The following is a 16,102-nucleotide window of genomic DNA, read 5'->3' as shown; positions in this document are numbered from 1 at the left end:
GCCCTGCTTCAGGTGTCCCAACCAACTGAGGCTAGACAGGTGGCAACAAGAGAAAGAGCCTTCTCAGGCATGGCACTGACAATTTGGAACTCCCTCCACAGGGAGATTAATCTGCCTCCGTTTATTGTTGTCTTCCACCACCAGGTGAAGACTTTTGTTTCATTTGGCATACCCACATTAACTCTTATCAGCTCTCCTCCCTGGTTGTGTTGCTATGTGTGTTGGAAGTTTATATGTTTTTATTGAATTGATTAAATGTTTTATATACACCTTATTTTAAATGCTATTTTAGTGCTTTAAATGCTTTAGTGTGTTGATATTTGCTGCCTATTTAGGGACAACCCTATTTTGGTTCGAAGGCAACACAGAAATGTTTTAAATAAAATAAATAAATAAAATTAAAGATCCAGGCTCTGAAATGGTTTCCAATGGGGTGGGGGAAGACTGTGAAATAGCCTACATTTTCTCAAAGGGTTCAGATATCCAGAATGCCCTGGAAGGGTTTCTACTGATTCATTCTGCTTTTCATTATTATTGGAAATAAGGCAGTAGAAGGCAAGATTCCATCCACATTGAGACCTTGGATGATCCCACGTGCAGGGCCTAAGCATAACTTTTCTGAACCTGGTACAAATTTAGAACATGGGTCCCCTGGCACAATCCCATCTGATACTCTACACCTCTGACAGCAGACCTACACCCTTCTAATAGTAAGTAATGAAAGAAATTAATCTATTTTACTTCTGAAATAGCACACAAAAAAACCAGCATCATGGCCCCAGTGAAGTGTATTTAGCATTGTCAACAGGTCTGGAGAAAGATGTCCCATCCTTTTAACAGAGATTTATTGTGTGAAAATGGGCAGCTGGAGCCTTTCATGGCATGGTGGAAAATAATATCCCATTACAGCATCTATTAAAATTGCAGAACACACTTTTTCTCCAGGCATCTGGCAATCCTAAATGTATCGATTTTCTTACTTCCTGTGACTGGGTCCTGTACAAATTTCTTCCTAGTATTGAGTCCTCTACATCATGGCCAAAGCTGCCCATCAGAACTTTGGGAAGCAATCTCATTTCCCCACTCCCTTTTGTTTTTCCTCTTTGCCTCCCAGTGGCAGTGCCAGTAGCCTTGCCCTTTCCTTCTCTCCTACCTGCCTACCTTTTCCTGTTTACCTCTGGCAGCCTCTGCCCTTCCCTCCATTTTCTGTTTTCCCTTTTTTGCCCCAACAACTTTATCTTTCCTCCTTCCAATATTTTAGTAGGGTTTTTTCCCTTCAGTTTCTCTCTCCCCTCCCGGACACTTTGGAAGCCTCAGAAATGTTGGTTGGGGGTGCCTAGCAGCCCTGAAAATGGCCAAGATTCCATAATGTAGCTTTCTGAGATTTTGGCAGCACTTTCTTTTTCCCTCTTAAAGAAGCCAACACATTGCTTCTATAATTTTAGGAGTGATTTTTAACAATATACATTCCCCCGGGCTTGCAGAAAAATATCCCCTAACTTTACATGGACCCATTATACCGGTTTTTGATCCACAATCAGGCCACTGTTTAGAATCAGATATAATGATTCCCTGACAGCATCTCTCTGCTTCCTTCATCATATTAAATTGGCACTAAGAAGAAACAATCCTGAACATATTCTCAACTAATTTTAAGGCAAAGCCAAATGTAACAGCAATCAAGAGAGGGAGCAGTTTCAACTGGAATTTGAACAGCACAGTTTGCAGATAGCCCTCCCTTCCCCCATAAACTCCTATTTGCCCCACATGAACAAATATAAAAGTGCCATATGCTTGTCCACAAAAAAAATTATTCCACATGAGCAATTAGCAACTTTCTTTCTCCAAAAAGTGGGCTCAACTTCCCACTTCAGAGGGAAGAAACAATTAAAAGCAGCCTGGTGGCATTTTCTTGAGAATAAGGGAAGGGGAGGAAAGGATAAAGTACCTCCTTCTCACCCACCAATTATAGCCAAGTACCCTCGTCAGCCATACATTTACCTGATGAGGAACACATGAATTTTAGGAACCCCATGGTTTTCTTCCAACTCCGTTACTGGCCAAAGTTTGAATTTGGAGGTGGGTGGGTGGGTAGCTAATTATCCTGAATTTAGAGATGACTCTTATTTACATAACCGAGGCGGAAATCCTATGCAGTTACCTGGGATTAAGTTTAGCTGACTAAAGTGGGACCTACTTCTGAGTAAACATGCATAGGATTGCACTGTAAAGCATTGTTTCTTTTATAGATATTCTATCTTATTTTAATCGATACTCCCAAAGGTGAAATGCCAGTGCCAAGTTAAACTCCTGGAATGCATTTTCTTCATGATCGTATCTGAAAATATGGTAACCCAAGAATTGTTGAGCAGCGTAAGAAACATTATGTGCTTTTTGCTAGTAAGATATGTGAATCATAATTAAATGGGAAACACAGAGAAGAAGATTGCTGAGCCTACACATGTGCAAATACTCTAAGCAGAAGTTCATTTAATCCAAAATAGAAATTATATGGCTTTCCCAAATTATGCTTGAAGACAGTTATACCTGTATATTATAAGTGTAGCCAAACTATAGTACATGATCCTAAGATGTGCTCCAACAACAATTATATGCATATTATCTACCAAATGCTGTTCAGTTCTACTCACAAATTATTACTATTTAGGGTTGTGCACTTTTCTGTTTTTGGTTTTAAAGTTAATTCAGTAGGGTAGGAAGGGGTCTGTTTTTAGATAAAACACAGAATACACATGCAGAAAGGCTAAATTCTGCCCTCTTTCATGCCTTATCCTGCTGCACTTTGCCACTTGAAGCATTTTTTTCTCCCAGTTTGGCTCACTTCCTTTATCATAGCCAAGGTGGGAGAAAAATACTGAAAGCAACAGCAAGCAGTGAAGTAAGGTATAGAATTTAGCTCTCATCCCCCATTTTTATTTACAACTATATACACACATTTTTTTTTGTCACATGAATGGACAGATTTGTGTAAATACACAAAGATCTCTGGTCACATGTAGCTTGGCCTTTGATTTCATTAACTAAAAATGGTTGCCTGATTCACCTACCAAAGCTAATCATTTTATTTTATTTATTTTATTAGATTTATACCCCACCCCCCGCTACCAAAGGCAGGCTCAGGGCAACTTACATTAAAGAGTTTTTTTAAAAAAACAAACAAAAAACCATTTATAAGGTGCTACATATAGGTTACATATATGATGGTGAAACAGAGTTTTTAATAATAGCCATAGCAGGTATCTAATCAGCAGTCGTTGTAAGACTACTGACCAGGCCCCATTATTATTGAGTACAGGCACGGCACACATGGCCATGATGGATCCGAGGGAAAGGCTCTTGAGTCCACGTTAAATTATTAAATGTGGCTCGTCAGTTGAATGCTTAACAACAGGCAGGACAGTGATTTTATCAGGAAACAGGATAAGGAAATTGTTGGGCTCTTTGTCACTTAACGTTAAGGAAAATTAAAGACATCAAGAGCTATCTGATCCCATGTCTTTCTACCCATGTCTCCTATGGTTTGTCTGTGTATGTCTAACACTTGTGGTGCTACTGTTGCCACTTGCAATGCACACACGGTACTGAAAGCATCCCAGAAGTACAAGTGTTAGCATTACCCTCCATTCCTTCTTCCCAGTCTTTAGCACTTCGTGCCTATATAACCTGCGTGAGTGAGCAAAACGTTTGATCATGTGCCTATCTGTGGCAGTCTCAGAAAGAACAAAATAAGAAGAAAACCAAAGGCACTCATACCAAATTGAGCAAGTCTCTGGAGAGGTTTTTTTAATTATTATTTTTTTTAATAAATGGATAATAAAGCCCTGGGCAAGCCAGTGAGACAGCAGTTATGACTGGAAAAACAGACACAACCTTGTTTGATACAAAGAGTTATGTGTAATTCTGAGGCCCCGGTCACACAAGAGGTTTTGGGCCGGGAGAGGGACAGATCGGGGGCGCAGCAAACGGGCGCGATCCCACAGCAACATCTGGGAAGTGTGGCACGCCAGTTCCCGATCCGGCCCTTCCACCCAAAACCCCGCATCAAAAATAAACCACCTACCTAGGTGGTTCTTGGCATGCGCAGTTTGGCAGCCTCCCCCTCCCAACTGTCACTTCCTCCCCGGCATCTGATCGTGCCGGGGAGCAACGGCGCCGCGACTCAGGGGATCAGTGGGATTCCGCCGTGGCGTCTCTATTTTGGTTTTTTTCCTGCTGTCTGCTAACTGGAAAAAGTCACTGCAGTTTCATATCTGCAAAGTCATTCTCTTCTGACTCTTCCCCTATCATACGACTTTTCTGAACTCTATGGCAAAACTGTCAGGCACTAGAATAAAAGCCAGCTCCAGTATTTCTGAAATATTGCAGACTATTCCTAATTTTGGATTTATTATTATAACTCTATTAACAAGGCATTTTCAGTTCACATTCTATTTATAGCAGAATCATATGCATAAGACTGCCCTGTTAATATCTGTATGCACATTCCTATTATTACAGCTGCTACCTAACACAGAGGGTTAGCATGCATATTCAGCACTTCGTAATTACAGCATCTAGTGATGAGCTGCACGTGTGAATCAATTGTCACAGGTCAAACACTGCAAAGCAAATTTTCATAACACTACAAAGATATTGCCCTTCCAGTGGATCCAGTTTGCACACTCAATAAATAAATATTGTTGTTTGCACACAACAATAAAAAATTGCCTAAGTAAACATTGAGAAAGGAAACAGTGCATGCATATACCAATTGATCTTTACACTGCACTAGGGGAAAACCATAATGCAGCACTACAAGGGAATCATGTCACTGTCCTTATCCCCCTGTGCACCTTTTCAAGTGCCAAAACAGCTGCATACACACACACACACACACTCACCATAGCTGTATGTGTGCAACACCACAATCTATCTGCTTACACCATTCTAAAGAGAAAAGGTTCTTCAGTGTTCCTTAACACTGTAAAATTTCTCCTAATTAGTATGAACTACCTTTGCTTACCCAGGCCTTTTAACTGAATTTCATCGACTTGCTCTGTTCCCTACCCACCTTGCTTTTATATCTACTTTTAAGCTGATTTTTAGTTTTACTGGCTGCAGTTTTGAAATACTAAAGATTAGCTTTATTGCTGCTGTTTTAATTTGTTCAGGGTGTTTTTTATTGTAATATATTGTTTTATGCTGTTAACTTCCTTGATCAGATTCTGGAGAGTGTGGAATATAAATCTTTTAAAACTAGGCTTGCCAGCCTCCAGGTGGGGCCTGGAGATCTCCCCCTTTTACAACTGATCTCCAGCTGACAGAGATCAGCTCCCCTGGAGAAAATGGCTGCTTTGAAGGGTGGACTCTATGGCATTCTACCATGCTGAAGCCCCTCCCCTCCCCAAACCCCGCCCTCTCCTGGATCCACCCCCAAAGTATCCAGGTATTTTCCAACCCAGACCTGGCAGCTCTATTTAAAATAAGTTTGCCTATATGTTTGAGCTCTTACCTTCCATTCCAATGCATTTGAAAAAGTGTACAAGCACATGAAAGCTCATACCTTGAATAAACCTTTGCTGGCCTTAAAGGTGCCAATGGACTCTGAATTTGTTCTACTGCTTCAAACCAACACGGCTGACCACCTGGAACTATCTTTTAAAATTAATATGAATGTAATGCTGAGCATACATGCACATTATTGACTTGTTATGAAGTGTGGCTTGCTACCTCCCTGTTTTTGTCACTTGAAACCATTTGCTTGCATGTATTTTTAGTTTCCACTTTCTGCATGTGGCACATTGGTGTCTAGATTGTGTGGGTTCCACCAGGCCACACTACTGAACCCTCCTTGTCATGCACAGGAACATTACATCTCTGAAAGGTTGAAGGGTATGATAATTACTTGCTCAATTAATGTCACAGTTGAGAAATAATTTGAACTCAGTTCTCACGTCACCAAATCCAACACTCTCGTCTTCTGCACCACCACAGTGGCAACAGTAGCTGCGGAAACATGGTCCAGGAAGTAGCCCAGAAAATACTGAAGACTGGAAGGGAGGCTTCAATATTGAGAGTGGATTTAGCGGCTTGGATCCATGGCCTAAAATATCCCTATAATACTCTATTTCAACCTTTATATTCTTATATAGCCAGCACTGGCTAACAACTATTTCGCATGTTGAATGCACTATCATTTTGGCATACACTGAAACCCCAAGCCCTGTGCATACATGAGGTTCCTTGTCTTTCTTTCTTTTTAACCATCTCTTATGCACCATTAGAGGCTGCGGTGGCTCAAGTGGTTAAGACGCTGAACTGCAGGCTGTGGAAGGTCAGTAGTTCAGCAGTTCGAGACCCGGGTGCCACATGATGGAGTGAGCTCCCATCTCTAGTTCCAGCTCCTGCCAACCTAGCAGTTCGAAAGCAAGAAATTGCAAGTAGATAAATAGGTACCACTTCAGTGGGAAGGTAACAGTGTTCCGTGTGCCTTGGTGTTTAGTCATGCCGGCCACATGACCACGGAAACGTCTTCGGACAGTGCTGGCTCTTCAGCTATGAAACGGAGATGAGCACCGCAACCCTAGAGTTGGATTCAACTGGCTTTCGAGCAAGGGAACCTTTACCTTTACTATGCACCATTATATGCTGAACAAACTCCACAACTGCCAGCTCCTGGTACAGTGGGAATAAGAAGGTCAACAATTCTGCTATTAGCATGAGCAGTTTGCAGATGTTATGCTAATAAACTCGATACTGTATGATTACTGGTAACAGTAATCTGTGTTAGTTCATACTCAGTGAATGGCTGGTTTTTTATTTTATTTTTTTCTTGCCTTGGGGCTATCTTCATCCCAAAAAAACACAATGGTAGCTTTGCAAAAGTTTTCTTTCTTTCTCAAAGCACAAGAGATGTCTCCTGCGCTCCATTTAGTTGATTTGTACCCTATTATCCTTGAATAGCCAGCCCAACAGTAAATTAACAAATGGTAAGAGGATTTCTTATGAAAGGAAGCAGAGAACTGTAGTGAGAAAATAAAGAAACTTTTTAATCACGCTGGCAGATGGAAACCCTACTGTTTTGGATTGTACAAAACAAAAATCCAAGAGAGACATAATTGTTCCAATCTGTTTTAGGTATCATTTCCCTTCAGCAATAAAGCAATCTTTTCTTAGATTGCTTTTTTCCCCCTGGAAGCAAGCTGGGGTAGATTGACCATTTAGAGCACCACCAGGCATTTTCCGGGTGAGCTGATGAGGTGAAGGAAAAGCAAGCGTGAAAGGAGAAGCCACTAACTGGGTTGTTGCAGTGCAACTTGGGTCCCCTCATGCTCAACCTTGATTTGGTCATGATAGAAGGACACGTCCAACCAATGCTTCTTCCTGGAGTGCCTCAGGCTGGCCAGATCAAAGCATAACAGCTGGCCCCAGCACGGAAGGCAGATGCTTCCCTTGTTGTCTCTGATGCACTCTGGGGCTGCTTGGCTTTGATGGCCCCCAGCAGCACAGTGGGAAGGAGCAGAAGGATGTGCCAACAGGCAAGAATGTGCCTTTCTTAGAAGTGACTAGAGTGTTGTTCTTGTAGAGAGGCATCCTCCAACCAGAAGAATGAGAGGAGCCATTCCCATTTCTAAATGGAATTAATGTGATTGTGAACTGACTGCCAACAGTAAGTGGCTGCTGTTCATGGCAAAAAAAAAAAAAAAAAGGCAAACAGAGCGATAGAAATGTACCGATAAGCTCTGACTTTAAGCAGGGGGACTGCATGGTAAGGTAGGAAATGAGTTGTGCTGCTCCTCCCCCTTTAGCAGATTTTCATTCTCACCCACACCATCAGTCAGGAATGGCTCAAGCTAGTGAGATGCCCTAAGCATCTTCCTCCTATACCAATGAGGGTGGAATGCAGAAGCAGCATTTCCCCTTGGAGAACACTGAGAATATATTCGAGTTGGTAGTGTCATGGGAGAAAATGGGCTCCTCCTCTCACACTAAGCTGCCTTGGCAGAGTTCAAGGTCAACTGCAGAGGAAATGCCTTTCTCTGCAGCCTGCCTGGTTAGATCCAAAGTGGCAGCAACACATGAAAAGACATACTCCTCCTACTGTAACTGGTTCAATACCTAACCAACCCCAGCAGGGGGTGCAGCATGGCATGTGGGTAGCCAACCAGTGAAACTTGAGCCAGTTGTTGCTTCTCACCAAATCAACACTGCAGCCTACCCTGGAGCCAGTGAAGGATGCAAAGGATGTGGTGCCACTTTGTGCAGCTCTCAAGATGGATGTCCATGCAGGATGCATAGAAGGAGGCATGCACTCCCACTCCCCACACACACATTCCTGCCAATGCTGAGCTCCAGGCTACAGACCCCCCCCAATCCACATTCCAGCCACTGCTGCAAGGAACCAAGACTTGGAGCCCATGGCACTGGCACAGGAGGAGGGCATTTGGGGAAGCAAAAAATATTGAGCTGCCCTGCTCATGTTGCTGTTAGCACAGCAGTACACGAGAGGGCTGCCAATAAATAATGTGAGGGCCCATGCTAATAACGTTTTTCCCAAGGCTGTTTTAGTTTACCTACCAACATGTGGAGGCCTCAGGGCCAAACATGGTGTCCGGGGTCCACCACCCTGGACTCCACTGGCACTTGGGCTATGGCCCCCATCATCCTGGGAGGTGCAGGTGACAAAGGCCTGTTAGAGCTGTGGGTGATCCAGTGGCCCTGATGGGAAGAGAAGATGGACCCACCCCTGCTTGAGCTGCAGGGCATCCCAGAGAGCCAGCACAAAGACCCGGCAGGGGACGAGGCTGGAGCTAAGCCTGCAAAGCAACTGCCCCACCCAATGCTGAGAGAAGGGAGCCAGGGATGGTCCTATGGGAGCCACGCTCAAGGTGTATGGCTGTAAACTCCCTCACCTGCTTCTCTGAAGGAAGATGGGGATTGGTGGGAGAGGGGAAGGGGGCAGAGTGGGAGGCTGATTTAAACCAGGCAGCTTGGGCAGGCCAGGGAGGAAGAACATGCATCACTCAAAGGGAAAGCAGGATGCTAGAGAGAATCCCCAAGAGTGTGTGAGCTGGGGAGAGGGAGAAGGGTGAGATTAACCCCCCTCCTCCAGCTATAACTGAGTCCTGCCATTCTGTTGCTACTAGTTACAAAATCACATCCTGGAGACCCCAACTCCTCAAGTGACCACCCTAGAGGAGCAAGGACCTGACACATGGCCTCTTGAAGGATGATGGCTGTTCCTAAATGTCACCTGTGGTGGAAGAGCTCACTAACCTGCAAATACCCCTTCATTTGGCTTCCCCAAGGAGTCTAGATGCCCAGCAATCATCTAGTTTCCACTGTTCTCCCAGCTTGCCCCATCCTTAGAACACTTTCCCCCTCACTTATTCTTCAGTACACTCCCACCAGCTAGTCATTTTAAGAATCACCCACCAAGAGGGCCAGTACTCCCAGCTTCCTTTCTGCTTTGCCATTCTAAAGCTCCACCTAGTGCCCACATCTCCCATTAACCATGTTCTGGTTACCACATGGGCAGTTTGCCACACAGGGAAAAAGCAGTTTATCATCTGACCACTTCCCTTTCTTGAAGTCCATTTTAAATAGTGTGTTCTAACAGTGGAGGTCTATCTGGTACAAAGAACGACTGCCAGCATTTAAAATAGCAAGACATTTATTAAAGGTAAAAATACTACACAGATACTTTCTGCACAGTAACAGACTGCACAAGGAATGCAAGAGGAAGGTTCAAGCATGCAATTCCCTTGTGCCTTACTCTATACATGCCCTAGCTGGTCTTGTTCTTGCAGTTCTATGGCAGGCTCTTTAAATTAGATGTAACAGTTTGCTAAAAACATTCCCATTACCAAGGAGTTTTTGCCTACACAGTCAGCCCTTTGTCTACTCCACATGGCAATGGCAACCATCAAGATGGAGTTCAGGCATGAGAGCTCCTTCCTCCAGATGAAATCAGCAAACAAGGACCTGCAAAATGGATCCCTCTTCTTCCAGGCCTTTCCTGACATTTCCTGGAAGATACACTCTGGTCTTTCACACCCCAAGTATCTGGGTCCTTTCTAGGTGTCAGATTCCAGCTATGATGTGAGCTAACCTTTCCACTCTCTCTGGCCCAGACTGACCATAAGCATTTCAGAAGCTTTGATTAGTTGGTAGTTCAGCAATACTTGTAAGTTACTGGCTTTCCCCTTCCTGCCTCTCTTATGCCAGGAGAGAGGCAAACTCTTAAAACTAAATGTGGGTGTTGTGTCAAGCCCAAATCAGGAAATAAAACAAATTTCTTCGGGGGGGGGGGCATCTGTGGCAACAGAACTTGCTAGATGACCACTTTAAGGAGCTGAAAGTTGAAACTCTGGGTCACTACCCCTTCCTAACTTCTCAAAACAGCCCTACAGGAAAACTAGTTGCTGACCAGGGAGTTATAATTATTTATAATAATTAGAATCTCTAATTATAATCAGCATTGGAGGTCTCATTTCAGATTTCCTTGAGTAGGGACAGAGGGTGGAGGAAAATAATCATCAGGGTCCATAATCTGGCTCTTGGATAGATTCAAAAGGAAACTGCTGTTAATAAGTTTATTTTAAGAGCATCTCTTATTATTCCTCCCCCCCTTTATATCTTGAAAACAGAAAAATCACATGACATTGCAGACAGAGCCAATCCTTAATGGTGTCCTTGTAGGAGTTAACTTTTAAGCCAAACCTTCTAGTTTACTGGAAAACATCAAACAAGCAAGAAATATATATGGATTAAGACAGCAGCCTCTATTTTCCACTAAGCATACATACTACAAAACACAGATTATCACCAGTAATACCATTTAAAATAAAATTGCATAATCACTTCTGTGTCCACTGTGATGATGCATAGTTACAGGACAGGGAGAATTTTTTGTGCATTTTAAGTTAAGCATAGACATACAAAGTACTTTTACCCTACAAGAGGGGATTCTCAGGGGAAAACAAATCTACCTTCCTTTCAGGGGTCTGTCTCAAGCCTCCTTGGGAAGGACAAGTAAAGAACTGCACGACCCACACAACATACCAGGCATATTTCTGTGTCAGCTGCCTGAGGGGGGGGGGAATCAATGTTTGGCCACAGGTCGGTTGCAGAAATGTTTTTTATTTTAACAGCAAATCAGACAAGTTCTTGATTCTCTCAACTGTAAGGGACAGGGTAAGCATAAAGAGGAAGATGTGACCCTCTCACCCGCTGATCCCTGGGACTCAAATAATTTTTGTGCACTATTTATAGTTCTCAAAACCCACTTAATTCTATGATTTGACCAATGAGGCTAATATAAATGAAGCACAGAACTTTCCATGTACATGGCTCTGTAATTAAAACAGGTTCTCATTATTTTTAAGTTAAAGGGCCCAAAGACATATGGAGCAGAGATCCATCAGTGGCTATTAGCCACAAGGTATAAAAAAGAACTCTCGGTCTGGGACAAGTGATGCTCTGTATTCTTGGTGCTGGGGGGGGCAACAGTGGGAGGGCTTCTAGTGTCCTGGTGGACCTCCTGATACCACATGATATTTTTGGCTACTGTGTGATGGAGTGTTGGACTGGATGGGCCACTGGCCTGATCCAACATTGGTGTCTCTTATGTTCTTATGACATTTTGGAATTTAACCACATAATGCTGCCAACTTTTCAACACTTCTGCCTCACACAGCATCCTGTGACCCCGAAAGTTCTTCTGCCTCTCAACTCCAAGCTAGAAGTTTCACAGCAGCTATTGCAAATGTTGGCATGTTGGTCGATACTAGAATGAAATAACACTATATGTCATGGACCAAATCCAAGCCATGTTGAAGCACATGAAGTCCTTATCATATTTGCTCATACAAAAGTGAATTTAGAAGAGCAAGCCATTCATTTAGTTCAAGGATGTATGAGGGTTGTTCCAATTTTGCAATCAGCTACCTAGAAATGTTTAAATTGCTTATGAACCAAATGGTTCTTTTATACATTTTTCCAAGTTGAAGCAATATCGTCTTTGAGGAATACTCAGCCACAAGGAGTAGGCCCAATTTTGGAAATCCCATTAGCTTCAAAACATAGCTTAGGAAATACAAAGAATCCCCTTGTTGACTTTTAGAAGTATATAACAGAAGGCAATGTATGTGTTATATGGGATCATGTTATAATCAGAATGAATTATTCTGAATCAACAGGGATTTTTTCAGTTGCCTGACAACTTGGGTTTTGATGGTTTAGTTATTCATTGAATATTTCTCATGACATTTAATTCACTGTCACAATGGTTCATTGACATAAATTGTATCATATTGCTTGCCTTCTATAGCTGCTTTGAATAAATGTATTTATTCATCCCAAGCACCCCTGCCAACAGAGCCTATATTAAAAAGGTGAGAAGCGGAATCAAAGAGACATACACTTGCAGGTTGTTAAAAAGAAAAGCATTTTCTGCCAAAAACTGCTGGAATGTGTTCTAACTCCTGCAGCAATCTCTGCTTTTAGTGGGAAACCGGAATGGGAGTACTCTATCCCTAGTCCCATTACGGATGTCAATTACCAGCCATTTTAAAAATGATTATTAAATCTTACACGGATGTTAGAATGTGGGAGAGGTCATTCTAAGTAGCTCTGAGGCTACATTCCTATACAAACAGAAGCACCTCTGATCAGGATTGAGCAGTATGGCTAAGTATTAAATTGGATGTATGTTTACTGATTACATTGGGGCTTACTCTCAAGTAAGTGCATAGGATTGCAGCCTTACATGAATTCCATTGAAATTAATGGGAGTTGCTTACAAGTAAACAGTTAGGACTGCAATCTTCTTTATGTATACAGTGCAACCATCTTTTAGTATACATATTTGATGCTGATGATATTATTCATGTTCATACCTTAGAAATCAACCAGTTATATCAGTAATGGCCATCATTTACCTCAAGTGGTTTGTTTTATTTTTCTGTATAGTCACTGACTTTTTTGGTATCCTTATGGTCTATACAAAGAAATGCATCTAAAGTGTAACCGCTGCCCTAGATTTTGTAGAAACATAAAGATGAGATGAAAACTCTCAGCAAGACTGAAGCAGTATGTACTTGAAAGCAAGGCCTACTGCTCCCAGCAAAACTTTATTCCAAATCAGTGTGCTTCGGATCACATCCTCCTGAAAGCAGCACCGTGCAGCAAAACCCTTGCCAACATATTTTAAGTCATCTGAGCTGTACTTTTAAAAAGCAAGTTTCATCTGAAGCAATCCTCAACACCCTCTTTTCAGCACAGACTCTCATTTCCTTCTTAGATCCAAGGAACAAAGCAGCTAGCCAAGATGAGTCTGGAAATCACATCAGGAGCTTTAATTTTCTTTTATTTTTTTTTAAGGAACAGAAAGAAACCAGAATCAAACATGAATAATCAACTTTATCTTCCTAATCCCTTAGTAAATGACTTCACTTTGCATGCGGTAGTCAAAACCCATACCCCTGCACGTGCCCAAGCCCCAAAGGGATGGAGAAAAGGGGGATAATTAATTGCAGAATGCAAGAGGTGAGGAGAAGCAAGGCTGGATTTGTCCATCTCCCTTCTGAGTTGCGCTTCAAGCCAGCAGGGGGCAGAAAGACTGGCAGACGTGACTGACACTCAAGTCCAAGAGGTGAGCAGGAACCCAAAGGCTGAAAGGAAACTCTCACAGAGCACCTTTCTCATCCATGGCTACCACTGGTGTTCCCTCTAAGCTGAGTGTGAGCTAGCTCACATGTTTTTAGCCTCCGGCTCACACATTTCTGTCTTAGCTCAGGAAGGATGACTCCAGAGCAACCTAATTCATGCAGTAGCCAAAGCCCTCGCTCACAACTTTAATTCCAGTAGCTCACAAAGTAGAATTTTTGCTCACAAGACTCCACAGCTTAGAGGAAGCATTGGCCACCAGACTCCAATCGTGAGCGGGACCAACACACAGGCAGAACTTTTTGTGCGTGAAGTCATAGCAGGAGATTTCCTTCAGAAACTACTCAAGTTTTTTTTGGGGGGGTAACGACCCTTAAGGATGCAAAAGCTGCAGGATGGACACACAAAAACAGCCTAATTGCTTCAGCAGCTTTCATTGGACAGAAGAAGTTAACAAAGAATGAGGTCACAGCGTAGGTCCATGGAGATGGGAAACACAGCACCACAGCCAAGCTTTGGAGACAAGAAGATCTCTGTAATGTCAGCCCACGGGTTTCCAAGGAGCGCCTCCCTTCAGGTTGCTGTTCTTCCTATTATGGTTACCAGACGCAGGACTGTTCAGCTGCTGTTCTGACTAAGCAGTGGGCTTGTGCCCCAAATCAACCCCCCTTTGGATCAACATCCAGAAATGGAAAAGATAACCCCTCCCGTTATCACCCACTCTCCCCCACAGAGCTCCTTAAAATGCCAAACTTTCCTCTGGTGCCTACAAAGTCCCAGGGACTGCACTGAGCTCACATGTGCCCACAGACACCCAACGGACCACTCACTCCACTCCACGCCTTCTGCCCAAGGATGCACCTTAGAGGAGGGGAGAGGGAGGAGATTCCTCTATGCATTGAACTTTTATCTCTGCCTTGCCACGTATGCTCAGTAGACACCACTGAATCTTGTTGAGGGGGAGGGGGGCAACAGGTGAGAAATAATATTGCAGACTAGCCAACTCCTGCTGTGCTCAAAAACTGCAAGCCTTCCCGTGTGCCAAAAAAAAAATCTACCCCAAAAGACCTATTTCATTCAAAAGTCTGCACAGTCCTGTCCATTCTAATTTGTCTCTTTATCTACTTATTTCTCTTGCTATCCCAGAAAATCCACATACCCAAATAGGAGTGCCTGTGTGGGTTAGTCTCTTTCCACTTGAGCACAATCCTCTTCTCCTTCAAGATCTTAGAGAGTTTAGTTGCTGCACAAAACCTTATGCTTATCTTCATAAACAAATTTTGCACAGTATTTGGGGCACCTTTCTTTTAAAGAAAGTTGTCATTGATATAGTCACTTCCATCACCTATCAAGGCAGAGTTTGCAAAGACTCCCTTCCCACCAGCGTTCCCTCTAAGATGGGTTAGTATGAGCTAGCTCACAGTTTTTTAGCCTCCGGCTCACATTTCTGTCTTAGCTCAGGAAGGATGGCTCCAGAGCAAACTAATATATGCAGCAGCCAAATCGCTTGCTCACAACTTTAATGCCAGTAGCTCACAAAGCAGAATCTTTTTTCTCACAAGACTCCACAGCTTAGAAAGAGCATTGCTTCCCACCCTTTAATTTCACTTTAGTCAAGATTTTATGAACTTGATCAACTTAATGACTTCGTCAAGTTCAAGAGACCAGAGACAATGGTGGTATGTGGAACCTGGAAGGGGCAGAACCCCCCCCCCCCGTTTTAAAAATTAGCCGGCCACACAAAGAAAAGTATCTTTGCTCAGGAGGTTCTCTGATTTCTCCCCTCAATTTCAGGATTTCTCCCTCCGCCCAACTTTCCAGCTCCCCCTCCCCTTCATTTAGGGCGTTTTTAAAGCACTAGCAGAGCAGAGAGCAGATGATAAGCTTAAACAACGAGAATTTGGGGGGGAAAGGAGAACTAAATCTTTCCAAGCACCTTAGTCCTCGGTTCCCCAAGCCTGCATTCAGAGGTGTCAGGTCTCCCCCTACAACCCGGCTTTGTCCGGGGAAATCCTGGAGGGGAGGTCTGAATCGGTGAGAGAGAGTAGCTTTAGGGCTCATACCCAGAAGGGAATGCCTTTGAGCATGTGCAGAGTGCGTTTTCCCCCAGCCACCGAAAACAGCCAACTATCACCTTAGATCAGGAATCCAGAGCGGTGAGCAACCGAGGACAGTCGTGCGCGCTGAACTTCAGCGGGGAGGAAAGCTGGCCAACCGGCCCACTGAGCCCATCCTTGCTTACCTCCTCTGACCTCCGCAGCCTCCAGCAGGAGCGTCAACGTGATGAGGAGCGCGGGTAACGCGGAGTCCCAGAACCACCGTTTCGTTTTCCACCTGGTGGACCATCTCTGCCTCATCTCCATGGCTCGGGGCGCCCCCCACACCACCACCCGTCCGAACTGCGACCCGCCCGCCCGCCCACCCCGGGGCGCCT

At 43.6% G+C, this 16,102-nt stretch overlaps 1 protein-coding gene across 1 annotated transcript in view; it reads right to left on the bottom strand.

Moving 5' to 3' along the window:
* COL11A1 (collagen, type XI, alpha 1) overlaps window positions 1-16,031 on the bottom strand; it is a 362,318-nt gene extending 346,287 nt beyond the window's left edge. Inside the window, exon 1 of the mRNA XM_015416098.1 lies at window positions 15,911-16,031. Coding sequence (XP_015271584.1) covers window positions 15,911-16,031 — 121 coding nt within the window. The remainder of the gene's footprint in view (window positions 1-15,910) is intronic.
* Window positions 16,032-16,102: the final 71 nt, after the last annotated feature.

The sequence above is a fragment of the Gekko japonicus genome, unplaced genomic scaffold, assembly GCF_001447785.1.
Source record: "Gekko japonicus isolate JY-2015 unplaced genomic scaffold, Gekko_japonicus_V1.1 scaffold303, whole genome shotgun sequence".
Classification (NCBI taxonomy): Eukaryota; Metazoa; Chordata; class Lepidosauria; order Squamata; family Gekkonidae; genus Gekko; species Gekko japonicus.
The sequence above is the reverse complement of the archived record's forward strand: the minus strand, read 5'-3'. Positions and strand labels throughout refer to the sequence as shown.